This window comes from Cebus imitator, unplaced genomic scaffold (genome assembly GCF_001604975.1).
Source record: "Cebus imitator isolate Cc_AM_T3 unplaced genomic scaffold, Cebus_imitator-1.0 Scaffold123, whole genome shotgun sequence".
Lineage (NCBI taxonomy): Eukaryota > Metazoa > Chordata > Mammalia > Primates > Cebidae > Cebus > Cebus imitator.
Genome location: NW_016107438.1, coordinates 2,394,602 through 2,420,315, shown reverse-complemented (window position 1 = coordinate 2,420,315; position 25,714 = coordinate 2,394,602). Strand labels below are relative to the sequence as shown.

Genomic DNA, 25,714 nt, shown 5'->3' with positions numbered 1-25,714 from the left:
CCCACTCTTGGGCAAGTGCCCAGCCAAATATGAACACCACGCGCACAGAGAGCGGTGGGCAAAAGAGCAAGCCGCGGTCAATGGCTGCAGAGGGGCGTCCCGGGTCCAATGTGGCCTGCACTTTGTGGCTACCGAGGGGATGGGAGATGCTGCTTCTGGGGCAGCTGGTGGGTTGGGGGTTGGAGGCTGTAATTAGCAGCAGCCTTAGAACTGGGATGCTTTTCAATACCACCTGGCCCCTTATCTCTGTGGGGCAGTCACAGGACATCATCCGTTTTATTCAGAGTTGGCACTTGCAGAAGGAGACCCCGCCCCGTATGGAATAGGGGTCCTCTGTGGACAAGCTTCTTGGGGTCCAGCTCTTCCCATCTGCAGCAGGCCTCTGAGTAAAGTTCTCTCTCCCCACGACCCCCTCCCCTCCACGATGGGAGGAGGGACAGAACACGGCTCACAGCCCAAGAGGTGGGCAGAGTCAGTCCATCTGTGACCAGAGCTGGTTTTGGCCTGGGACTCATGAAACCCACTCAGTGCAGAGAGCGGCTGCCCAGAGAGCCCTGGACTGTCAGCAGCTGGGCTCCACATAGTTCCCAGGGAAGAATCCAGTCCCCTCTGAGCTGACGCCCTCGCACCAGCCATCGGAGTAGCGGCGAGTGACACAGATGATGGTGCCCTCAGAGAAGGAGAGCTCATTGTCCTTCTGGCCGGTGTATGGGTACAGTGTCACCACTGCAGGCCAAGAGAAGAGGGTGCTGTGAGATGTGCCTCTTGCCCTCTCCCCTCCACCCCCCACTGCCGTGGGGAGGCAGGATCTCAAGTACTAGACTCCAGGGGAGAAGGCTGTATGTAGGAGAGGAACTTCTTCCAAGTTTTCAGGACCCCTCCCCAGCTTAGTCAATATTTAACACCAGGCCAGCCACCCTCTCCCCAGCTCTATTCTGAATTCATCAGGAAAATTGTGTGTGGGGCCCACACCTTTGCAGAGGGAGGGGAATGGGGGTCAGAGCAACAGGGAGTGGGATCCGGTGCCTCTCAGTCCCAGAAGTCAGGTACCTTTCTCCAAGTATGAGGCAGGCACCCAGCTGGGCTCATCGGGCCCAAAGCCTGGTGGCGGTGGGGGCAGCCCCAGTTCATCTTCATCCAGGGGTGGAGGAGGAGGCAGGTCCAGTGGCAGGGGCAGCTCTTCGTCTTGGGGGAAAAGCAGAAAGGCTCTAAGTGTGGCACAGGAAACTCCAGTGTGTCAGGAAACTGCTCGAGAGCTGGGCCCTAGAATCCACCTGCCAGGCGCAGTGGCTCACGCCTGTAATCCCAACACTTTGGAAGGCCAAGGCAGGCAGATCACCTGAGGTCAGGAGTTCGAGACCAGCCTGGCCAACATGGTGAAACCATGTCTCTACTAAAAATTAGCTGGGCATGGTGGCACACACCTGTAGTCCCAGCTACCCGGGAGACTGAGGCAAGAAAATCACTCAACCTGGGAGATGGAGGTTGCAGTGAGCCTAGATCTCGCCGATTCACTCCATCCAGCCTGGATGACAGCGAGAGACTCCTTCTCAAAAAAAAAAAAAAAAAATGCACCCAACTCATGCAATCTTCCTCCAGCCTGCTCCTGTCCTCCCACAGTGCTGCTGGCACGTAGTAGGTGCTCAGTAGACCCTGAAAGATCATCCAGGAGTAGAGGACAGTCAGACTCTGCCTCTTATTAGCTGGGTGACCCTTGGGCAAGTCACTGAACTTCAGCTTCAGTGGCTTCGTCTGTTAAGGGACAGTGTAAAGACCCTCTCGGGATGAAGTTTATTTTATTTTTTGAGAGGGAGTCTTGCTGTGTCACCCAGTCTGGAATGCAGTAGGGCAATCTCAGCTCACTGCAGCCTCCGCCTCCAGGGTTCAAGTGATCCTCTTGCCTCAGCCTCCTGAGTAGCTGGGATTACAGGAATGCGCCACCATGCACAGCTAATTTTTGTATTTTTAGTTATGTTGGCAATATTGGTCTCGAACTCCTGACCTCAAGCGATCCGCCCTCCATGGCCTCCCAAAGTGCTGGGATGACAGCCATGAGGCATCCCACCTGGTCCTCAGGATTCAGTTTAAATGAGCAAATGGATGAGAAGCTTTGAACATAGGACCTGGTATCTAGCAGGCGCTAAGTTATATTAGTTCGTTTCCTCCGCCTCTTTCGCTGGCGCGCTGCCCTCCTTGGAGGAGCAGTTCACTGATGCTAGCTGGGGTAGACCCAAGAAGGGTGGGCTGAGGAGTGGCAGGAGACAGAAAAGCGACCCCGCGGTTGGGAAGTAGAAGGGGCGGAGCTCCTTACCCGGTGGGGGCGGGGACAACTCTTCCAGCGGGGGAGGCCGCTGGAACACCTCGACGGCTGCTGGTGGAGGAGGTGGGTCCAAGGAGTTGGGGAGAGGTGGGGCTGGGGGTGCCGTCTGCCGCTTGGGCGTGGAGGCCCCACTGACACCTTCGGCGCTGCTGGATACCAGAGAAAGCGGGGCTCGGCCGGGTTGGCAGACACACGTTCCCCGTGGCAGCATCCCCAACTGGCCCCACTCCTCCAGTCCTGAACGCAGCCCCGCACGTGCGACCCAGAGTCCTCTCAAGCCAGGAGTCACTATGACCACCGGCAGGAGGCCCCTCTCAAAAGCGACCTCCCACCCTCCACCCATCCACGTGGGCCTGTAGGTCTCACCCGGCCGAGGCCAGGGAAGAGGCGGAGGAGGCGGCGGAGAGTTTGCCGTCGGGCACCACCGGGAGGTGCACTGGCTCGGGAATTCGGGGTGGTCTCCTGTCGGGGAACGGGGAGTGGGTATTAGGAGGGAGGAGGAAGACTTCTGGCCAGCAGGGGTCGGGTGCGAGCAGGAAGGGCAGCTGGCCGAGGGGGAAGTTTGGCGCCGTGCATCCAGCAAGACGGCCTGAGCACCCGGGCGCCAGCGGTGGGTGGTGAGGCGGGGGAGGAGAGTTTCAGGGTCGCGCGGGGCAGGGCCAGGCTGGTTGGAGTCTCAGCGAGGTCTCACCCTAATGTGGCGGAGGTGGGTGTGGCAGGGGCCTTGATGCTCTTTCGAGACAGGGTGCCGGTCCTTGACAGCTGCGTGCTGAGGTCCTGCGAGGAAGCTGGAGGTAGGGCTGACATTTGGGGGGAGGGGCGGCTCCCTGCCCTCATCCCCAAGAGGAAATGGGGGGGCAGATGAGAACCTGGAGGGAGAGCCTGGCATGGCCAGTTCCTACTTCCACTTCTCAGGCTCCTCTCCTACCCTTCCCCCACCCCACCCCTTTGTCATTGCCTGGGTTCTGGGACTCAATTCTGCTAAAGCCGACAGCCACTTCCTCTGCACAGCCACAGCGTGTTGAGTCGGCCCAGCACCCCCGTCCCTCCTGCAGACCATCTCAGAGTCCAGAAAGCTGAGGCCCTAAATTTGGTGCTCCCTAACTTTGATTGGGCTGGGGAGGGTGGGGAAAGGAGAGGACATATCACCCTTAGAAGTGTCTCACCTGTCATTTTCACAGATTTGTGGAATTGGCTTGGGGGAGTTAGGGCAGAGAGGAGCAGGACCCAGGCCACTTAAGGGGGATGTGCCAATGACAGGGCACAAGCTAACATGAAAAAGGACACTTCGGCCAGGCACAGTGGCTCACACCTGTAATCCCAGCACTTTGGGAGACCGAGGTGGGTGGATCACTTGAGGTCAGGAGTTCAAGACCAGCCTAGCCAACTTGGCAAAACCCTGTCTCTACTAAAGATACAAAAAATTAGCCGGGCATGGTGGTGCATGCCTGTAATCCCAGCTACTCGGGAGGCTGATGCATGAGAATCGCTTGAACCTGGGAGACCAAGGTTGCAATGCACCAAGATTGCACCATTGCACTCCAGCCTGGGCGACAGGGTGAGATTCTATCTCAAAAGCAAACAACCAACCAAAAGAGCCAGGCACAGTAGCTCACACCTGTAATCCCAGCACTTTGGGAGGCCCAGGCAGGTGGATCACGAGGTCAGAAGTTCAAAACCAGCCTGGCCAAGATGGCGACACCCTGTCTCTACTAAAAACTACAAAAAATTAGCCGGATGTGGTGGCAGGTGCCTGTAATCCCATCTACTCGGGAGGCTGAGGCAGGAGAATTGCTTAAACCCAGGAGGCGGAGGTTGCAGCGAGCCAAGATTGTGCCACTGCACTCCAACCTGGGTGACAGAGCAAGACTCCGTCTCAAAAAATAATGATAAAATTAATTTAAAAAAAAAGAAGAAAGAGGGCACTTCTGTTACCATTGGGGCTTCCCCAAGGGGCTCATACAGTGTTACCTCATTCATGTCACCAGGGGCAAACAAAAGGGAGTCGAGCTGAAGCAAAAGGAATGTAAGTTAAACAACAGAGGCCTTACTGGTGGGAAGGAGGCCTGGTGGCTGGAGGAGAGAGTGTGGTTTCCCCTTTGAGGGGGCTGATCAGTTAGGGATATCAAGGGCTTCATTTAGATACAGAAGTGTCAAAGTATGGATTCAGGAAGTGAAGATGGGACCGGTGTGAGTGGATGTCTCCGACCTCGCACAAGGACACGGGCTGAGAAGGCGCCCTCGCCATGCTCCAAGTCCTCTTTGTGTGGCTGCATCCCCGCTTCTCACCAACAGCAGCTCTGGGGCGACTGCTCAGTGAAGTGACCTCAAACCCCCAGACAGAGGAAGTTGCTGTTCTCATGTGGCTGGGAGCCATTCTCATGCACGCCCTGACATCCTCCCTTCCCCTTCTTCCCCTTCCCACACCCCCAGTGCCCACGGGGGCAGGGAGGGGGGCGAGGAGTGCTCAGGATCTCACACTCAGCAGATCCTCTGAGGACAGTACAGACCAGTTTTGGAGGGAAGGATTACAAAATCCGGGGAGAGGGAGGAGAGCTCAGAGGAGTGGCTTCAGGGAGCGGTGGGGGGTGGGATGGAGTGGCAAGTTGGGACAAAACGTGCAGGATAACTGGAGTCTGCAGGCAAAGGGGCCACAAGGCAGAAGAGGGTGCGTTGGAGGGAAGGAGGAGGGCTCTCTCTACCTTGATCCCATGGCCAATGTCATCCAGGCAGCCAAAGTTGAGGGGTCTCCTGCTGTAGGGCGTGAGAGTGGGTAGGCTCTCTGGGACGATGATCTTCTGGCCTGGGGGCAGCCGCTGGACCGTGGCTAAGGTACCAATCTCTCTTCGGGCCACCTTCTCCATATGCATGTTCACCATCTGCATGACAGGGTTCGAGGTGACATTCAGGGGGTGGTTTGTGTCCAGTGGCCTTCCCTCTAAGGCAGGAAGAAGATAGAGACTTTGGACTGGGGGTAGGGACAGGAGAGGCAGCGAGGTCTAGACAAAGAGGGCCTTTCCCCACCCCCCAGGCCACATAGCAATTGGGAAAAGTATCAGGAAAGGATGAAGCCACTTTGGAGCAACTTCCTGGTGGAAAGAGAATAAGGGTTATTATTAGCTGAGCAGAAACAGGAGGAAAAGAGAAAACGCAACATCCCTGGGGATGCTGAGAAGAGAAAGCGCCGGGCCGGCTTGGGAGCAGAGGGGAAGAATATGGAGGTGGCTGAGAACGGTGGCTGGGGCAGCTCTCCCTTTTGGGGGACAAATAAGTGAACTGACTTCCTCTCAGAATGTTCCATGGAGAAGCCTACAGTATGAAAGGGTGGGAACTCTGGTCTGCCGGGGAGAGGAAAAGACACACCCCACACACTGAACATGTGGGCGATGCACAGGCCAGGCCGAATGTGTGGCGGGATCTGTGCATGTGCTTTATGGGGCAATTCCTCGGTCAAGGATCCAGGAAGGAAGGAGGAGGGTGTGTGCGCTGGAACACTGTGGGGGTGGGGGGTGGAGGGTGTATACGGTATGGTGGTGGCAGTGCTTCCAGGGCTGAAGATGACCTTGTCAAGCAAGCATCCTGGGTCTAGGACATTTATTTATTCATTTATTTTTGAGCCAGAGTTTCTCTCTTGTTGCCCAGGCTGGAGTGCAATGGTGCAATCTTGGCTCACTGCAAACTCTGCCTCCTGGGTTCAAGCGATTCTCCTGCCTCAGCCTCCCAAGTAGCTGGGATTACAGGCGCACGCCACCACACCCGGCTAATTTTTGTATTTTTAGTAGAGACGGGGTTTCACCATGTTGGCGAGGCTGATCTCGAACTCCTGACCTCAGGTGATTCACCCGCCTCAGTCTCCTAAAGTGCTAGGATTATAGGCGTGAGCCACTGCACCCAGCCAGGTCTAGGATATTTATTAAGACACTGCATGTATTGAGATGCAAGCAGGGTTCATTTGCTTCTTTATTGTGTATGCCGCTGCTGTGGTTGGTAGATAGCACTTTGTAATGTCCAGGATAGAATTCCGAGAAAGAAAGAGCTCTGCCTTCGGGGAATCTGTAGTATAGCCACGGAGATAAGGAGGCCCGAAAAGCTTGGGAAGTGCAAACCTTCTGCCATAGAGTTGGGCATTTGGACATGGAGGAAAGCAGGAAGGAACTTTTGCTGTAGAAAATGTCTGAGTCAGGCTGAAGAGTTGAGGCCTGACTCAAGATGCCTTCCCACGCTCCTTACCTGGCCCAGCGTGCTTACTCGGGCTTCCACCTGTCTCAGGGCAGCCCCCTGCAGGTCCAACATGCGCAGAGTGTGACCAGCCAGGTTGCCCACCTGGTAGGCCACACTGGCCAGTGCCTGGGTAGTGAAGGCCATGGTCTCCTCCAGCGCCTTCCGCTTGTCTGTGGCCTGAAATACACACAGCCCTGGCCTCAGGGCCAGCATCTTCCACTGGGTCCTTGGCTTGCTGGGGTGGGATGGGAGAGGGTATAGGGAAAGTAGGGGCTGGATTAGGAGACAGCAGCAGCCCTCAGATATCTGAGGTAGCTTCCAGCAGAAGGACATTGTCAGAAGAGGGACTTGCTACAATATCAGTTTAAATTCACTTTAAAAAAGTGAATCTGCGGCCTTGGGGAATGGATGCAAAGGGAGGGAAAGATGCCCATTCTCAAATAGCCAGGCCGAGGACTTTGTGGAGATGAGGTACAACCCTCCTGAAGAATTCAGTAACAGGCTGTCCTTTTAGGGGCTGGAGTGGGGGTGAATGGTAGAAAGGAAAGAGGAAGGCCACACTGGCTAGAGCAGACAATCTTTTTTTTTTTTTTTTTTTTTTGAGACAGAGTCTCACTTTGTTGCCCAGGCTGGAGTACAATGACATGATCTTGGCTCACTGCAACCTCTGCCTCCTGGGTTCAAGCAATTCTCCAGCCTCAGCCTCCCGAGCAGCTGGGATTACAGGTGTGCACCATCACACCCAGTGAATTTCCATATTTTTAGTAGAGGCGGGGTTTCACCATGTTGGCCACGCTGGTCTTGAACTCCTGACCTCAAGTGATCCACCTTCCTCGGCCTCTGAAAGTGCTGGGGTTACAGGAATGAACCACTGCCCCTGGCCAAGCAGACATTCTTTTTTTTTTTTTGAGACAGAGGTTCGCTCTTGTTGCCGTGGCTGGAGTGCAGTGATGCGATCTCGGCTCACTGCAGCCTCTCCCTCCCAGGTTCAAGTGCACATGCATTCTCCTGCTTCAGTCTCTCAACTAGCCGGGATTATAGGCATCCACCACCATGGCCGGCTAATTTTAAATTTTTTTTAGTAGAGATCGGGGTTTTTCTTCATGTAGATCAGGCTGGTGTTGGACTCCTGTTCTCAGGTGAGGTCTGCCTCAGCCTCCCAGAGTTCTGGGATTACAGGCGTGACCTACTGCACCCGGCCGACTTTCTTAAAAAGAAACAAACCATGGCCAGGTGCAGTGGCTCACGACTATAATTCCACTACTTTGGGAGGCCCGGGTGGGCATATCACTTGAGGCCAGGAGTTTGAGACCAGCCTGGCTACCATGGCGAAATGTTGTCTCTACTAAAAATTAACCAGACATGGTGGTGCGTGCCTGTAATCCCAGATACTCGGGAGGCTGAGGCATGAGAATCACTTGAACCTGGGAGGTGGAGGTTACAGTGAGCTGAAATCACATCACTGCACTCCAGCCTGGGGGACAGAGTGAGACCCTGTCTCAAAAAAAAAAAAAAGCTTTCCATGTGACTCTTGTGCTGTTTGTTTAGCTCCAGTCTGCAGATTGGTATTTGGGAACTCAGATAAGGAAACTGAGGCCCAGAACAGTGGGACTGTATTCATTCATTCCCTCCTATAGCTTTCCAATACTCTGAGGACAAAATCCAAGCTTCTAACCGTGGCCTACGACAGCCCCTCCAGGTCTGGCTCCTTTCTCTTTCACCTTCATCTCCTCAAATCCATCTTCACCACTTCCTTCTCACACCCTTCCCCCGGCCACATTGGCCATTGGGTTTTGTTCCTGAACAAGCTGAAGTGTTTCTGCTTCAGGGCCTTGGCACGCGCTGTGCTTATTTTCAGAATCCTTCTTTTTTTTCTTTTTTTTTTTTTTTGAGATGGAGTCTCACTCTGTCACCCAGGCTGCAGTGCATTGGCATGATTTTGGCTCACTGCAACCTCCACTTCCCAGGTTCAAGCGATTCTCCTGCCTCAGCCTCTCAAGTGGCTGGGACTACAGGTGCATGCCACCACACTTGGCTAATTTTTTGTATTTTTAGTAGAGACAGGGTTTCACCGTGTTAGCCAGGATGGTCTCGATCTCCTGACCTCGTGATCCGCCCGCCCCAGCCTCCCAAAGTGCTGGGATTACAGGTGTGAACCACTGCACTCAGCCCTCAGAATCTTCTTATTAGCAGGCCTCAGCTTCTCAGAGACACCTTCCTTCCCCACACCAAGATTTGCCCCCGCCCACCCCTTCCCTGCCTCTTTTTCATATTTACCCTATTCTCTGTTCTTCATGGTTTTTAGCACTATCAAACACCATCCATGCAGTTTTCCATTATCTACCCCCCTCCCTTAAATGGAAGTGTCGTGAAAGCAGGGAGCTTGTCTGTTTCATCCTGCATCCCGTCATGGAATCGCGCCCAACATGCAGAAGAGTCTTCATAAATATGCACTTGTGAGTTAATTAGCAGGTCGAATGGGAACCCAAACATTCTCTGGGCACATTCCCACTGTGTTCTAGGCACGGTGCCAGGCGCTGGCCAGGGTCACACTGCCAGTCAGTGCAGGAGGGGTGAGCAGGCAGTGGCTGAAGGAAAGAAGTTTTTTTTTGGTGCAAGATCAGGCTGTGGGGGGTGGGACAAAACTTCTCTGGTCTTTTGGTTCCGCAGGCAGCTTCCTCATCTCTGGTCGGGTGGTGGAGTCACCATACTCCAGCCTGTACCTTTCTAAGGCAGGTAGGGGGCAAGTCCAGGGTGACACTGGGGTAGGGGCAGTGGGCCAACAGGCCAGGCTGCACACTGGAGTCTCCTTGCTGGAGCCCACGGGTGCCCCTCAGGGCCTGTCAATGGACAGCAGACCTGCAACCTCTAAAAGCAGGGTCTAAGACACCTGGGAGCCTCTAATGGAGCCTGAGCCAGAACTTCTGGAAAACCCAGGCGGTAGCTGTCTCTTCCCTGTCTTTCTTTTCCAACAGCGGGAAAGAGATGCTCATTTGCATGTTCATTTACATCTCATCAGCATATGCAACAAAATTTATATCTCCTCAGCCTATGTCACCAAGAACTTTGAATAGGCAAAGAAATCAACCCAGGATAGTAAAACCAGACAGGGTAACAGGTCTTGATTTAGTTCAGGACCTTCCTTTACTCAATGAGGAAACAGGCCCAGAAGTAGCAGTGACTACTCCTCCATCTCCACCCAGGTTTCTTTCTTTTTTTTTTTTTGAGATGGAGTCTTGCTCTGTCGCCAGTCCACCCAGATTGCTTAGCTTGCCTGTCTTCTCCTGTATAGTTTTCTCCCCAAACTGACATGTAGAATTGTTGGCCCAAACAGGAAAAGTGTCTGCTTGCGCCCAGCTCTGGGCACCTGGAGCCTGAACACCTACTGGCCCCTGGCTTTGCTCTTGGCCCAGTTAGGTCTGCAGGGACAAGGGTTTGGGATCCATCTCTGCGGCTGAGTGCTTGTTTGTCATGCAAATTACCCTGTGTGTAAACTCAGTCAACCCTGGCCAAGAACTCTGCAGGTGACCCCTGGTCTGCCTTCCCTAATTCCCCGTGGGTTTCCTAACATCTCAGTGGTGTGGGGAGAGAAGGGCTGCAGGTGACAGGGGAGTGTAGGGGAATCAGCCCTTATGTAACAGCAATTCTGAGATTCAGAAACTTCCTAGGCATTTGCCCAAAGAGCCTCAGAAAGGCCAGGAAAGGTAACAGGTTGTGTGTTCTAGTAGTTAGTGTTCTGCATGAAGGAAGCAGGAGTCCAGGGATCCCAGCCTGGGTCAGGGCTTCTGATGCCCTGCATATTTTTGCAAGGACAGCTTTTACTCCCTAGAACTGATTCTTATTATTCATCTTTCCAATGAATGATAATGGTGACGGTAGTCACAGTAAGAGCTGCCATTTATCCTGCTCTTCTGAAGGGGCGGGCACTAGGCTAAATGCCTTGATACATTTTTATATTAAGCCCATGGAGCCACCCCTGAAGGCAGGCATGAGAATCAGAGGAAAAACTTGCCACAGTTCCTATAATTGGTAGGTGGCAGAGCTGGAAATTGGACTTTGGTCTTTGTGACCCCAGACTGCACTGTGTGTGCAAATGAGTGGAAGCTCTTTGAGGCGTGCAGAAGTTATGGGAAGAATGGAAAGGGCTGCTTGGATCCTTGTCCATAAAGGGAACATGCCTTTCTTTCTCTTTTTTTGAGACAGAGTCTCACTCTGTTGCCCAGGCTGGCGTGCAGTGGTGCGATCTTGGCTCACTGCAACCTCTGCCTCCTGGGTTCAAGCAATTCTCATGCCTCAGCCTCCCACGTAGCTGGGGTTACAGGCATGCGCCAGCACACCCGGCTATTTCTTCTCTTTTTTTTTTTTTTTTTTTTTTTTTTTTTTTTTTTTTTTTTTTTTTTTTTTTTTAGACGGAGTTTCGCTCTTGTTACCCAGGCTGGAGTGCAATGGCGCGATCTCGGCTCACCGCAACCTCCGCCTCTTGGATTCAGGCAATTCTCCTGCCTCAGCCTCCTGAGTAGCTGGGATTACAGGCACGCACCACCATGCCCAGCTAATGTTTTGTAGTTTTAGTAGAGACGGGGTTTCACCATGTTGACCAGGATGGTCTCGATCTCTTGACCTCGTGATCCACCCGCCTCGGCCTCCCAAAGTGCTGGGATTACAGGCTTGAGCCACCGCGCCCGGCCCTTTTTTTTTTCGTTTGTTTGTTTGTTTTTGTTTTTTTAGTAGAGACAGGGTTTCACCATGTTGGCCAGGTTGGTCTTAAACTCCTGGCCTCAAGTGATCCACCCGCCTCGGCCTCCCAAAGTGCTAGGATTACAGGCCTGAGCCACCACGCCTGGCGGGGGGACATGCTTTTCTATGCTAGAAGAATGCGCTGGTTTGCAAGCCTTGTTCTGTTTCATCTGCAGGTGGTCATTCAACATCCAAACAGATGGAAATGATACCCAGAGTAGCATTTTCAGTTAGTGGAATAGGGAATGGGCTTTGGAATCAGATTTCTGGGTTTGAATTTGGGCTCTACCACTAGCTTGGAGACCTCTGGGAAAATGTCTTCACCTTTCCAAACCTCAGCTTCCTCATTGTGAAGTGGGAATGGTACTCGCCTCACTAGACCTGAGATGAGGATGAAGGGAGGCGAAGCTGGTAACATGTCTGGCCCAAAGGAAGGGTCCAGAGTGTTTTAACTGCTGTCATCACTGACTCTCTTTAATCTGCCATTTCCCATGAGTGCATGTTCCTCATTTATTTCTTTTTTTCAACATTCTTATTATGCTAGGAGGTCCCTGTGCCTGTTCTCATAGTTTGGTTAGTACAGGTTAGAAAAATAAAGTTTTGCCCCGGGAGTAATAATGTTAGCCTGCAGCAATTCAGGGAGCAGAGGAAATCAAGGCCAGAGAGTGCAAATAAACTGTCTTAAAGTCACACAGCAAGTCGGGAGGCAGAAAGATGGAGAGGAAAGAGCTTGGCATCAGAAGTCAGGGAGGCCCAAGTGTGGTGGCTCACATCTGTAATCTTAGCACTTTGGGAGGCCAAGGTGGGCAGATCACTTGAGGCCAGGAGTTCAAGACCAGCCTGGGCTACATATTGAGACCCTGTCTCTAAAAAACAAAAAATAAAAAAAATTAGCCAGGCATGGTGCCATGTGCCTGTACTCCCAGCTACTCAGGAGGCTGAAGTGGGAGGATTGCTTGAGCCCAGGAGTTCAAAGCTCCAGTAAGCTATGATCATGCCATAGCACTCCAGCCTGGGTGACAGAGGAGACCTTGTCTCAAAAAAAAAAAAAAAAAAATGTGGCGGGGCACAGTGGCTCAGTCCTATAATCCCAGCACTCTGGGAAGCTGAGATGGGTGGATCACCTGAGCCTGACCAACACGGAGAAACCCCGTCTCTACAAAAAATACAAAATTAGCCGGGTGTGGTGGCACATGCTTGTAATCCCAGCTACTCAGGAGGCTGAGGCAGGAGAATCTCTTGAACATGGAAGGCGGAGGTTGTCGTGAGCCAAAGTCAGGCCATCACACTCCAGCCTGGGCAACAAGAGCAAACTCCATCTCAAAAAACAAACAAACAAAGGAATGTCTGGCTCTGCTGATTGGAGCTATGTGGCCTTGGACAAGTCACCTCACCTCCCTGAGCTACTGCTTCCACATCTGTAAAACAGGAATTACATGTCTCACAAGGTAGTTGTACAGATTAATGAAATAACAGAAGTTATTTCCATCATGGCTAAGTTGCCTTGCGTTTCCTCCCTGAATCCAGGAATCTATGTTCTCAGCCCCAGGACAACCACACTATTTACAAACTGTTCTACAATGCCACCTCCCCATCTTCTGCTGGTAGCCTGCTCCCAGCAGTCATGTGGGACATCCCCCTGCCTCTGCCTGAGACCCCCTCTCTTTGGCCCAGACTGCCCTCCCTTATCACCACTCTTCCTCAAATCTCAGAGAAAGCCTTTCCCTGGTCCATCTCAGGTTCACTGTGCTGTTTGGGAAGTTCTTCCGAAGCCTCTCCCAGAGCCGGCCTGGAAATAGAGTGATCACCAGCATCTGTGTGAGGACAGGGGCTTCGGGTCTCTGGACCAACCTGGGGGACTAAGAAGGATGAACCTGGGGTGAGCCTGAGAACAGGATGGAATCGCACTGTCTGTCCCAGACATCTCTGAGGCTCTGAGAGCGAGAAGGGGCACAGTGGGGGCTTGGGTGGTATGGGGTCAGGGTTAAGTGTTGCGGTCTGGGATGAAGCTGAAGCCTGGAGTGGGAAGATATCTCAGCCAAAGCCCAGGACAAGCACTGCCAGGATGGCTCCCTAGGCCCCACCTGGGGCTGGGCTCAGGGTCCCCCCTCCAGGGCTGGGGTGTCAGGCCTGTGCCCGCTCTACCTACCTGCACATAGTTGTCCTCGCAGTAGTCAGCGACCCGCAGCAGGGCACTGTGGTTGCCCCGCAGAGCCTCCCGTCCCGTGGGGATCTCAAACTCCTGCAGCTGCTGCAGCTCCGCCATCACCCTCAACCTCTCTCTGGCTCCCCAGGGAGCCCGCTCGTTTTGAGCCTCACCCTGCGCTTGATTGGCTGCGCTGCCTTCCCTCCCTCTTACTGCTTTTGGTTTCCTCTGTGTGAGACCCAAACCTGCTTGCAAAGGGCAGGCATGCTCATTCCGGGACAAGAGGAAGTCAGTCCTGCTCCCTGACCCTGCGCCTCTCTGTCCCCTGCCCAGAGGAAGGGGGAAGCCAGGGGCCCATTTGGGGGCCCAGCCCCCAGTCCCACCCAGCAGAGGAAACCAGGGTCGGGGCAGCTGTGATTGCTCCCTGGTCCTGGAGAGGAAACTGGTCGGTGGGGGGATGGGGTGGGAGAGTGGGGAGGAAGGGGGCTGGCCTGCTATAGGGGGTGGAGGTGGATTTTCCACTTATGGAAGGCGGGAGGAAAGGGCAGAGGGTGGGGGCTTCCTTGGGAAGCTCGGGGATGAGTCACCAAGGGACAGGGGCGTGGAGGGTGGATAGGATATGGAGACCCGTCATACCGGAGAGGACTGTGGGGCGGCAGCACAACAAAAATAGAAAACGGCCAATGCAGCAGCAAGAGGAGCCAGGGTGGACATCGGGAAGACACCGCCAGAGGTTCCAGAGGGGTGTTAGCAAGCCTGCGAACGGCCGTGTGTGATGAAGAGCTGCACTACATGCTCTGTGCTGATGAAGGCAGAACAAGATGAAATTGACCAAGTGTAATCTGAGGAACTCAGATTAGACAACAGGAAGAACTTGGATTTGAGAAGCACCAGGTTCAAATTCCAGATCAACTTGTCGGTTTTAGGAAGCAGCGGTGGACAGAGCAGCGAGCCTGCCTAGGAGGTATGGGCTGTAGTTCATGCATTAACAGGACACTTGGACCAGACGACCTCCACGATCCTGTCCTGATGCCAAATTCTTAGCGCTCCCAGCTGTGAGTGGGACTGGGTTCTGGAGCAGGGGAGTTAGGATGGCCACCCTTTTCTCTGCCCCTCCCACCATCAAGCCTGTCATCCTAGAGAGAGGAGAATAAGAGGACCTCCCACTGACCATGTTTGTCCCTTAAATTCTGCTCCTCCATTGGATCCTTTGTCACTGGGCAGGTGTCAAAGAGCAGTGTCAAAAACAAGGAGGCTCAAACACAGAGCAGGAGCACAAAGTGTTAAATGGCATAGCCCTTGGGTGGTCTTGTGGGGGAGAGCAAGAAAAAAACCAGGATGTGGGCCCTGTGCTGGGGAACCCACACTCAGGGCTCAGAGGGAGGCGTGGCAGCAAAGAAGCTTGAACACAGGCATTAGAGGGTGCCACTCCCCAAGTACTAAGCAGCACAGCATGGTGAGCAAGGACGTTTTTATTGAATAAGTGGATGAAGAGTGAGCTAGGAGAGCCTGGTAAGATGAAACTGTGGGGGTCCAATGGGCACATCGGGCATCTTGGTTAGGTTAGGGGCCGGTCTAGGACTTGCCGCAGGAGGAAGGACAGCCTCAGCGCATGCTCGGAGGTGGGGAGGGAAGGAGGAGAAAGCAGGCGAAGAAAGGCGGGTGAGGCTGCGGGGTGGGAGGCGGGGAAATAGAAGCGCTGGGGGCTCTAAGCTAGTGAGGTCACCAAAAGAGTGAGGCTAATGCAGGGCAAGGTGGTGAGAAGGTGTTTTCTGTTTTCTAATTTGTTTTTGTAGGGAGAATGTCCGTCTCTCTGCTCTGCGGCAGTGAGGGCTTGAAGGCTCAGGCGGGTGATGGGCTTAGAACTTTGAGCCTATGATCAGCTTAGGCATCAGAGATTTTGGTTTCTAGGCCATCTGCTTTATCTGAAGATTTTCAGCTGATGAATAACTAGGAGGCTCAAGCACTGTCTCACCTGAGTTCAGGACAAGCAACTTGGAGAGCGTGCTCTTCTGTGGCAGGTGAGAGGGGCTGAGGTTGCACTGGGCTGGGATCTACTCTTAGAGGTTAGGCACCAGGCAGGTCTTCCTGATAACCCTGCAGTGATCATAATGACAATAGCATTATTAGTGACAATAATAAATGTATTAAGTGTTCATTATGTGCCAGGTAGTATATTATATTTTACTTGCATTATTTTCTTAGGACCTGTAATAATTGTATGTGGTAGGTTTTCTAATACCCATCTTGCAGCTGGAAAAACTAATACTCAAGGGGGTTGAGTGACTTCCCTAAGGCCACATTAAGGTGGGAAGCAACAGAGCCGGGATCAGAGTTGGAGTCAGGCAAGCTCCAGATCCCCTTGTCTCTCTCTCTCTCTTTTTTTTTTTTTTTTTTTTGAGATGAGTCTCACTCTTGTCACCCAGGCTGGAGTGCAGGGGGCTCGATCTCGGCTCACTGCAACCTCCCCCTTCCAGGTTCAATTGATTGTCCTGCATCAGCCTCCCGAGTAGCGGGGGACTACAGGCGTGAGCCACCATCCCTGCCTAATTTTTGTATTTTTAGCAGAGACAGGGTTTTACCATGTTGGCTAGGTTGGTTAGGAACTCCTGACCTCAGGGTGTCTCTGAAGACAGATAATTTAATTTCCTCTATAGACAGGATCCACCTATCTTGGCCTCCCAAAGTGCTGAGATTACAAGCATGAGCCACTGAGCCCGGCATTTTTTTTTTTTTTAAACTTTTTGAGACAGAGTCTAGCTCTGTCACCTAGGCTGAAATGCAGTGGCATGAGCTCGGCTCACTGCAACCTTTGAGTTCAAGTAATTCTCGTACCTCAGCCTCCCGAGTAGCTGGGATTATAGGCACTCATCACCACGCCCAGCTCATTTTTGTATCTTTTGTAAAGATGAGGTTTCACCATGTTGGCCAGGCAGATCTTGAACTCCTGGGCTCAAGCGATCCTCCCACCTTGGCCTCCCAAAGTGCTGGGCTTATAGGGGTGACTCATCACGCCCAGCCAAGACCTCCTTCTCCTGACCATTATTGTATACTCTCCCCTGCTGGACGTGGAGAAAAAGAGAAAAACTCCCTGAGTCACTATACAAAACAGTAACATTGCTTCCCAGATCTCCCTCACCGAAAGGAAGGTGCCCCCTCCTTTTTCTTCCTCCTCTGTTTCCTCTGTAGACAGACAATTTAAATTTCCTCCACAGACAGACAATCCAAAGGCAAAAACTGTGTCCCACCCCATCAGACTGGGACCTTCCTCCCCTCCTGAGCCCAGACTCATGAAGATGCAGGGTGTACAGAGATGGAGTGAATATCTGTTGAATAATGAGGGGCCTGAACTGAGGGATATGGCAGGGAAGAGGCTAGAAGTCGAGGTGTGGAGGGAGCTGGAAGAGCTGATGGGATTTACGATCCTGGCTGCTGAATCCTTTCCGGGATCAGGTCTGTCTAGGGCAGGATGGCCCAGGATCTCAGCGAGAAGGACCTGTTGAAGATGGAGGTCGAGCAGCTAAAGAAGGAAGTGAAAAACACAAGAATTCCGGTGAGCCTCCTCGCCCGGTCCCTGCTCTTCCCTTCCTGTTCCTGATGAGTCCTGGGAAGGAGGAAGTGACCGGAAAGGGTGGTGGGACTGTTCCAGGGCTGCAGAAGCAGCAGGAGGTGCCTCTGGGATGGGGGAGGATGCAGAGAAAGGCTGGGGTTGACCCCGTGAAGGTGCCAGCCTCCCTGAGCACAGGAGAAAGCCTCAGGGCCTTGGAGAGCTCAGCACGTCCAGCCCCTTGTCTGGGCTGGTCCTGGCCAAGCATTCCATGAAGGTCAAGGTCAGTGTTGTGAGTCAGGTCCAGGAACCCACAGTCCGAACACCTGTCTGTCCACTGTGTCTTTCTCCTCTTCGGCTACTGTCTCCACCCTGCCGGGAAGCCTGTTTTCCCAGCTGACCGAATCATGGATTCAGAGAAAGTAACAAGCACCATAAACATTTTCTGTGTTCTCACAGGTTTCCAAAGCGGGAAAGGAAATCAAGGAGTATGTGGAGGCCCAAGCAGGAAACGACCCTTTTATCAAAGGCATCCCTGAAGACAAGAATCCCTTCAAGGAGAAAGGCGGCTGTCTGATAAGCTGATGGCACGGAGCCCCGCCCTGAGTGTCTGTCCCTGTTCAGCCGAGCCCAAGTCTCCTAGACCCCCAGGGAACCAGTGAACTGTCACCTTCTCTTCATCGCAGAATGAGTAAAGACCCCTGAACAAATGCACTGTGAATCATTCCCCATTCCCACCTTCAAATCTTTTCTCCCATGATTTCCCCCACCTGCTGGGTCTCTGCTGACCTTGCTGGGATCTCTGAGGACAGTGTGACTGGCTGGGCGATTGGCCCCATTGGTGGCGGGGTGTGAGGAGCCTGCGATCCCCTGAGACCTCAGAGGGCAGTCCTTGGGAAGCACTCACATCTCCTTAGAGCCCCTCCGTCTTTTCCCTCCACTCTCTCCCTAGGAAAAAAGCATTTCCACATCAGAGTAGTTTGAGCTGGGGGCGAGGGTTGGGGGGATCCCGTCCCCCCATCTCATGTCTTACCCTGTGGTTCTGTTCCTAATCATTTAGATCACCCCAGGTGGCCTGGTGACAACAAGAGTTTGTGAAGTTATGATTTCATGTTTTGTTTAATATTGTTGAGTAGCCTGTTAGTGCTGGGCACTGTGGATGGAAGAGTGAGCAAGACGAACGTGGCTCCCATCTCTATGGAATTTAGTGGAGGAGACATGAAAAGATTTACAATTAAGTCCATAAGCGCTACAATGGGGAGAGTCAAGGGTGGTGTAGGAACAAACCGCAGAGAGACATTCAGGCAGCAAGCAAGGTCAATGTAAATGCCTCCGAGGGGCGCAGAATGGGGGCTGGAAAAGCATGTGGCTAGAGAGGGAGATTGGGGTCAAGTCTTGAAGGACCTTTCTGTGAGCTCAGTAGGAACTTTCTTCTTCATCCTAAGGGCAATAGGAAGCCTAGGACAGTATTTAAGCAGATTCTGATTAGCAGAAGGGAGGCTGGCTCCTGCTAAAGACGGGATGCAGTGATGGATGAGACTGATTCCTGGGCCTTGCCAGCAAGGAAAAGACCATCTGACGGAGCCACAGACAAACCAGCACTCATGATACAAGGCGCTCAGTGCAACGTCAGGGACGTCTGCGAGGGATCTGATGGAATCCCATAGGAGGGCTACCTAATCCTGCTGAAGGGGTGCGTTGAGTTCTGGGAAGGAAGACAGGAAAGGCTTTTAGAAGGAGATGATATCTGGAGCTGAGTTCTAAAGGGTTAAGTTGTCAATGGGTGGACGGATGGCACTTCTGGTTGATGAGCCAGTATAAACAGAGGCATAGATATGAGAAAGGACCATGGTTTGGATGGGAGCGCCAATCAGGTTGGAGTGGGAATGTCAAGAGGTCTAAATCCTTAGGTTCTGCTGCTAGAGAGGGCTTGGAGGTGACCAGAGGGGTCTTGCTTGCTGAACTAAACAAATTTATTTGCTAGGAGTGACTTGGTAATGTTAAAAGGAAATTTTCTTTTTTGGGGGGTGGGTGACAGGGTCTTGCTCTGTCACCCAGGTTGGAGTGCAGTGACATGATTGTGGCTTATCGCAGCCTCTGCTTCCTGGGCTCAAGCAAGCCTCCCACCTCAGCCACCCGAGTAGCTGGGACTACAGGTGTATACTACCACGCTTGGCTCATTTAAAAAAAAAATTTTTTTTTGAGACTGAGTCTTGCTCTTTCTCCACGCTGGAGTGCAGTGGCACGATCTTGGCTCACTGCAACCTCTGTCTCCCAGATTCAAGCAATTCCCCTGCCTCAGACTCCTGAGTAGCTGGAACTACAGGTGTGCACCACCACGCCTGGCTAATTTTTTGTATTTTAGTAGAGATGGGGTTTCACCATGGCCAGGGTGTTCTCGATCTCCTGACCTCATGATCCACCCGCCTTGGCCTCGCAAAGTGCTGGGATTACAGGCGTGAGCCATCATGCTCATCCTTAACATTTTTTTGTAGGGACAGGGCCTCACTATATTGCACAGGCTGGTCTCGAACTCCTGGCCTCAAGTGATCCTCCTGCCTTGGTCTCCCAAAATGCTGGGATTATATGTGTGAGTCACCAAGCCTGGCTGGAAATTTGCTTTTTACAATATTGAACAGAGGGCTGGGCGTGGTGGCTCACACCTGTAATCCCAGCACTTTGGGAGGCTGAGGTGGGCGGATCACGAGGTCAAGAGATCAAGGCCATCCTGGCCAACATGGTGAAACCCTGTCTCCACTAAAAGTACAAAAAAATTAGCCAGGCATGGTGGTGCATGCCTGTAGTCCCAGCTACTCAGTAGGCTGAGGCAGGAGAATTGCTTGAAACTGGAAAATGGCAGTTGCAGTGAGCTGGGATTCCACCACTGCACTCCAGCCTGGCGACAGAGAGAGACTGTCTCAAAAAAACAAAAAACGATATTGAACAGGGGGAGAGTGAAGGCAGGGAAGCAGTTAAGGAGGTGATTGTTCCATCAGGGGTGAAGTGAGGAAGGCCTGAATTAGGGCAGTGGCCATGAGTCTGGGGGACAGTAGGCAAGTTGGTGAATTCTTTGGGAAATAAAGTTTTCAGATCTTGACATTTCTTTGAGTTATGAGTGAAGGAGAATGAGTTGTCAAGGATGGCATCCAAGTTTCTGGCTTGTAGGGTTTACTAGGTAGAAATGAAAGCGAGTCTCTGAAAACAAACCTAATCTAATACAGTCGTCCTGCATACTACAGTACTACAGCTGCACCCTCCCTTCCCTAGGAGGTCACAGCCCAAATGCCGAGGGTGAGGTCACAGGGCCTCTGTGGTCAAAATCCAGGATGTCTCCAATTCCCAATCCCACCCTGGCTCCAGCTCACCATTCTGCAAGCTAGTCTCAATTCAACCACTCTCCCTATACTCTGAGAAGGAAAAGATGAGGAATGAGAAAGAGAAAACATTTAAAGACAGTAATTCTTTCTTCAAAAAATGGGGAAAGGTAAATATTCCATAGGACTCCAGCAATAAGAAAGGGAAAAAAAGACGGGAGCACCAGTCATGCGGCCTTCGGCCGTGTGGCTACAGCTTCCTTCTTCCACCTGCCTGCCCCGTATTCTCTTGTCTTCAGGCAGACTTTCACTGGTTGGGGTTCTGGGTCCAGAGCAGTGACTCTAACCTCTGTTCCTGAGGCTCTTGAACCCTTGGTGGGTCTCTGATTAGAGTAGCAGTTTCTTTTCCTTCTTTCTTTCTTTTTGAGATGGAGTCTTACTCTGTCGCCTAGGCTGGAGTGCAATGGCACGATCTCGGCTCACTGCAACCTCCGCCTCCTGGGTTCAAGTAATTCTCCTGCCTCAGCCTCCTAAGTAGCTGGGATTACAGGCATGAGCCACCATGCCTGGCTAATTTTTTTGTGTTTTTAGTAGAGATGGGGTTTTACCATGTTGGCCAGGCTGGTCTCGAACACCTGACCTTGTAATCTGTCCACCTCAGCCTCCCAAAGTGCTAGGATTACAGGTGTGAGCCACCACGCCTGGCTAAGAGTAGCAGTTTCTTTTTTTTTTTTTTTTTTTTTTTTTTTTTGAGAGGGTTTGTTTTTTTTTTTTTTTTTTTTTTTTTTTTTTTTTTTTTGAGACGGAGTTTCGCTCTTGTTACCCAGGCTGGAGTGCAATGGCACGATCTCGGCTCACTGCAACCTCCGCCTCCTGGGTTCAGGCAATTCTCCTGCCTCAGCCTCCTGAGTAGCTGGGATTACAGGCACGCACCACCATGCCCAGCTAATTTTTTGTATTTTTAGTAGAGACGGGGTTTCACCATGTTGACCAGGATGGTCTCGATCTCTTGACCTCGTGATCCACCCGCCTCGGCCTCCCAAAGTGCTGGGATTACAGGCTTGAGCCACCGCGCCTGGCCAGAGTAGCAGTTTCTTAGCCCACTGTTCCGCGGGGGAATGTGACCCAGGTGTTCTCTGGTTCCTCCTGTACCTTTCCTGGCTTCCCTGAGGTGTGGCAACAATCACAGGACTCCCTGAGTCTCAAGGTTGGTCATCACCCTGACACTCTGACCTCCTTTTCTGTCTTTTCCTAATGCCATAGAAGCCTCAAATGGCAGGGTAGAAATCTCAGCTTCTAAAGGGATTATGACATTGCGCCCTGTGGCAGCATTGCTTTCTTGCATGCCCAGACCTTCACACTGTCAATAAGGAGGACAAGAATGATCATTCTGAGAGTGGGTCATTGATGCCATCTGAACCACCCTTTCCCCCCTCTAGCCTATAGACCCGTGAGTTGTTTAGCCATGAAGGGAAAACACGGTGAATTGTTTCTGGTTCCATTCCTAGCACAGCCGGCAACATTTCTGACAATACTTAGTCTTTGCAAAGCGGTGTCCACCTACCTGGCACCACCCTGGGTCTTTACTAGGCCAGCCTGTCACTCTGTAAAGCCACTTGCTTCTAGGTAACAGACACATGGTGAGATCAGCAAATCCTGTTGACATTAGCCCCAGCCTTGTTTCTTTTTGTTTCTTCAGTAGTTTTATTTTGAAGAATTTTAGATTTACAGAGGAGCTGCAAAGTTAGTGCAGAGAGTTCCCATAGACCCTTAACCCAGCTTCCCCTAATGTTAACATCTTCCTAACCATGTTACTTTTAAAATTAAAAAATTAACATTGGCACAACACTGTTGACTGAACTCCAGACTTTATTAGGATTTTCCTAGCTTTTTCACTAACACCATGCTTCTGTTCCAAGACCCACATTACATTTCATGCCTTACTTCTTTTGCTGGGAAGAGCTTCTTGGTTGGAGTTAGCCTGGTCTAGGACACCATGAGTCCATAGATGGTGGCGTTGGCAGGGAATGCAAACTCAATCCCTGAATAAGTGCCTATTCCAATGAGGACAGTTACTGCCACCAGAAAACTGGATGGTTGCACTGAGGTCTGGTACTGTATGAGGGGCTCAGGGTTTCACTGTTGCCAGCTCATTGGGTGGTCGTGGAGCTACACTGGCCTTGATGAAGAGAAGTCCATGCTGTTCCACCCAGGCAGAGCCTCCATTCCTGCTTCTCTGACTGCTTTGTTTCATGAGCCCTAGACAGCCCCTTGGTCATCCCGTCTATGGCTTATGAAGATCCCCTTCTGCAGGGAGCCTTCTGGTAAACCTGTTTGTGACATGTATTTTCAGTTTCCAGGCTCACCTAAAGAGATCCAGCCACAAAGCTCTCCCCAGATCTCCTTGTCATCAATTCACTTATGCTCCAAGATCTTTTTTTTTTTTACACTTTTTAATTAATTAATTTATTTTTTTAGAGATGGGGTTTCACCATATCGGTCAGGCTGGTCTCGAACTCCTGATCTCAGGTGATCTGCCCGCCTCGGCCTCCCAAAGTGCTGGAATTACAGGCATGAGCCACCACGCCCGGCAATGCTCCAAGATCTTGATCTTCTGACTCAAACCTTAATTGCTTCTTAAGAATCGGACAGGAAGAAATTCCTTTCTCTGCTGACTTTCAGGGCCACTCTCAGAAGGTCAGTTTCTAAAGAAAGGAGAATCGCTACGATCCAGCCACTTGACGTGATTAGGAACTGAATTGGGGAGGACGGGTAAGAATGGAGAGGAGATGAACTGGAGAGGTAGTGAAGAAGCAGAATTTTCAGGACCTAGAGATTGATTGAATGTTGGAAGGCTGGAGAAGAAATTATCAAGGATGACTTCCAGTTTCCTCCGTGGATGACTGGGTGAATGGTAGTGTCACCAGTTGGAAAGCCCTCCCCACCAGGTGATTCCACGTGACTCCATAGGCTTCTCCCCACTTTGCACCCCTGTGGGGGATCACTGCGAGGTAGTAGCAGATACAACAAAAGTGGGCGAGATTGACCAAGAGAACTGTGTGGATTGAGAGAAGGAGGGCCAAGAACAGAGCTTGGAGGAACTCCAGGAACTCAGGCTATGGTGAGGGCAGACGGGTGTGAAGAGGACCAAGCGCAGAGGGTCAGAGGAGTGAGGCCACCAGCAGAAACCACATAATTGCAATAAAAGGATGCCAAGCCAGGAAAAGGGAGTCAGCGGGAGGGAATGCTCTTGAACTCCTTGATTTCCTGGTCAAGTAACATGGAACTGAATCATTCTCAAGTTTCAAATTCTATATCACCCTCCTTCCACACTGCACCAAAGACTCACAGGATGGGATTCCTCGGCCTTAGAAGGCGGGGAAGGGGAACAGCTGACTGGCTAATGTGGCCTCAGCTCCTGGAGCTGACGGCAACTCAAAATCCTTCCTAGTGGGTCAGGCAGCCCAGCCCCTCCCACCCTTGGGCCTTCCGGATCTTACCCATGAAGACAGCAAGGAGTGAGGTGGGGACAGGGATTACTCACCATGACCTCAGCATCTCTGGAAAAGTAAGTCACAGCCTCTTTCCTCCCAGCCCCACCCAATTCCCTACCTGACCTTGAGGCCTGGAGGACAGAACTAGCTTTACGGACGTTCGACCTCTGCTGCCACACCGCGTCCCCTGCTTAGAAGGGCGCATGCTGGGTTTAACACTCTCCTGTCCCAACTTGAAATTAATAATAATTTTTGAACAAGCGCTCCACATTTTCATTTTACACTGGGCTTCACACATCCCACGGCTGGTCCTATGTAGGGAGACAGAGGCCCTGGTCTGACGGAGGAGGCAGGACATTCATGCAAGGGCAGAGTTGCAGGTGGGGTTTGAATTAAGCACCAGAAAGATCTTGCTCCCTGCCCTCATCTCCCTCCTCCCTCATTTCTGTCAGAAGCTGGGGCAGGAGAGGGGCAGGGAGGCGACTTTGGAGTAGTTACTCAATGTCCCCTTAGCCTGTCTGATTTTCTGATTCTCTACCAGACCATGGAAATGGGAGAGGTGGGTGACTCATCGCCTGTGGCATCAGGCTGAGGAAGCAGGGACCAGGGAAGCAGGGAGAGGAGAGAAGGAAGAAGAATCGTGCACCGTCTTGCCATCTTCCCCTGCTCAGCCCCGTAGCCCATCTAATCACGCTAATTCCTAACCAAGCTAATTCCTGGTGGAGCCACCTTCTAAAGCTCTCACATGTTCATCTGTTTATCGCTTTACTCCCTCTGCCTGGTCCTCAGTTAAAGCCCAGTCACCTTTTACCCTGATGATTCCACAGCCTTCTGCAGAACTCCCTGCCTTCCTAGCCCAGCTGCGGCCCACTCTGCCCTCGGCTGCTAGTGGGTTTTCTGTAGCTCCCTAGCTTAATGACCTTCGTCACTCCTGGGCACCAGGACCGCCAAGGCCCTTCTGCATGAGGGGCCCTTATTACCTCTGGGGCCTTAGCTCTGCCTCCTACTCACCCCCAGCCCCTACCCTGGCGCCCTGGCCTCCATGCTTCAATATGAAGCTTCTTTCATTCCTTGACCAGTTCATGCAGGGCGTGAAACACCCCCAGCCTGCTACGGCTTCTTCATCTAGCTAATCCGGAGAGTGAGTCACAAGCAGGTTTAAATATCACTTTAAGCTTCCTCTGGCTCCTTGAATCCCTAGAGACTTTGTGACTGAATGAAGAGGTAATTAAAAATTAGGGGGTTCACAAATTCAAGAGGTGGAAAAGGGTATACAGTGAACAGTGAACCTCCTTTTCTCTCCCTGGTTTCATTCCTGGAGAAATCAATGTTTCCAGCTTCTCATGCAGCCTTGCAGAGATATTTTATGCACACACAAGCCAATACATATAAATGTTCTCTCCTTTTTACACAAATGGTAGCACTCCCACGCTATTCTGAGCTTTTGTCTGGATTTCTTTTTTTACTTTACCTCGTTGGATTTTGCTTACATTTCGTCCACATGTACTCCTGAGCCTTGCTTTTCATTTTACACCATACTTTAGTCTGATTTATTGGTCAAGATTTCAAGCTCCTTGAAGGCAGAGAGCAAGTCTTTATTTTATTTATTTATTTATTTTGTTTGTTTGTTTGCTTTTGGAGACGGAGTTTCCTTCTTGTTGCCCAGGCTGGAGTGCAGTGGTGCAATCTCGGGCCACCACAACCTCTGCCGCCCAGGTTCAAGTGACTCTCCTGCCTCAGCCTCCCAAGTAGCTAGGATTACAGGCATGCGCCACCATGCCCAGCTAATTTTGTATTTTTAGTAGAGACAGGGTTTCTCCATGTTGCTTAGGCTGGTCTTGAACTCATGACCTCAGGTGATCTGCCTGCCTCGGCCTCCCAAAGTGCTGGGATTACAGGCGTGGGCCATCACGCCTGGCTTTATTTTTTTTTTTT

At 51.9% G+C, this 25,714-nt stretch overlaps 2 protein-coding genes across 5 annotated transcripts; one reads left to right on the top strand and one right to left on the bottom strand.

The window, feature by feature from the left end:
- Nucleotides 1-54: 54 nt before the first annotated feature.
- ABI3 (ABI family member 3) lies at nt 55-14,037 on the bottom strand. Of its 3 annotated transcripts, none has more exons than XM_017540066.2 (8): nt 13,428-14,037; nt 6,551-6,718; nt 5,023-5,199; nt 3,012-3,097; nt 2,687-2,782; nt 2,312-2,469; nt 1,051-1,185; nt 55-726 (listed from the first exon to the last, which is right to left on the bottom strand). In XM_017540066.2, exons 1-8 carry the CDS (start codon nt 13,542-13,544, stop codon nt 563-565), a joined length of 1,101 nt encoding a protein of 366 aa, XP_017395555.1. In that variant the 5' UTR covers nt 13,545-14,037; the 3' UTR covers nt 55-562. The 3 variants fall into 3 exon arrangements, with proteins under 3 accessions (XP_017395555.1, XP_017395556.1, XP_017395557.1); XM_017540067.2 differs by having other exon boundaries at nt 2,312-2,466; nt 13,428-13,878; XM_017540068.2 differs by lacking the exon at nt 6,551-6,718 and having other exon boundaries at nt 13,428-13,878.
- Nucleotides 14,038-14,371: 334 nt separating this feature from the next.
- Nucleotides 14,372-18,074, top strand: GNGT2 (G protein subunit gamma transducin 2). Of its 2 annotated transcripts, XM_017540081.2 has the most exons (4): nt 14,372-14,388; nt 15,336-15,445; nt 16,878-16,977; nt 17,431-18,074. In XM_017540081.2, exons 3-4 carry the CDS (start codon nt 16,894-16,896, stop codon nt 17,554-17,556), a joined length of 210 nt encoding a protein of 69 aa, XP_017395570.1. In that variant the 5' UTR covers nt 14,372-14,388; nt 15,336-15,445; nt 16,878-16,893; the 3' UTR covers nt 17,557-18,074. The 2 variants fall into 2 exon arrangements, with proteins under 2 accessions (XP_017395570.1, XP_017395569.1); XM_017540080.2 differs by lacking the exon at nt 14,372-14,388 and having other exon boundaries at nt 15,109-15,445.
- The last annotated feature ends 7,640 nt before the right edge of the window (nt 18,075-25,714 follow it).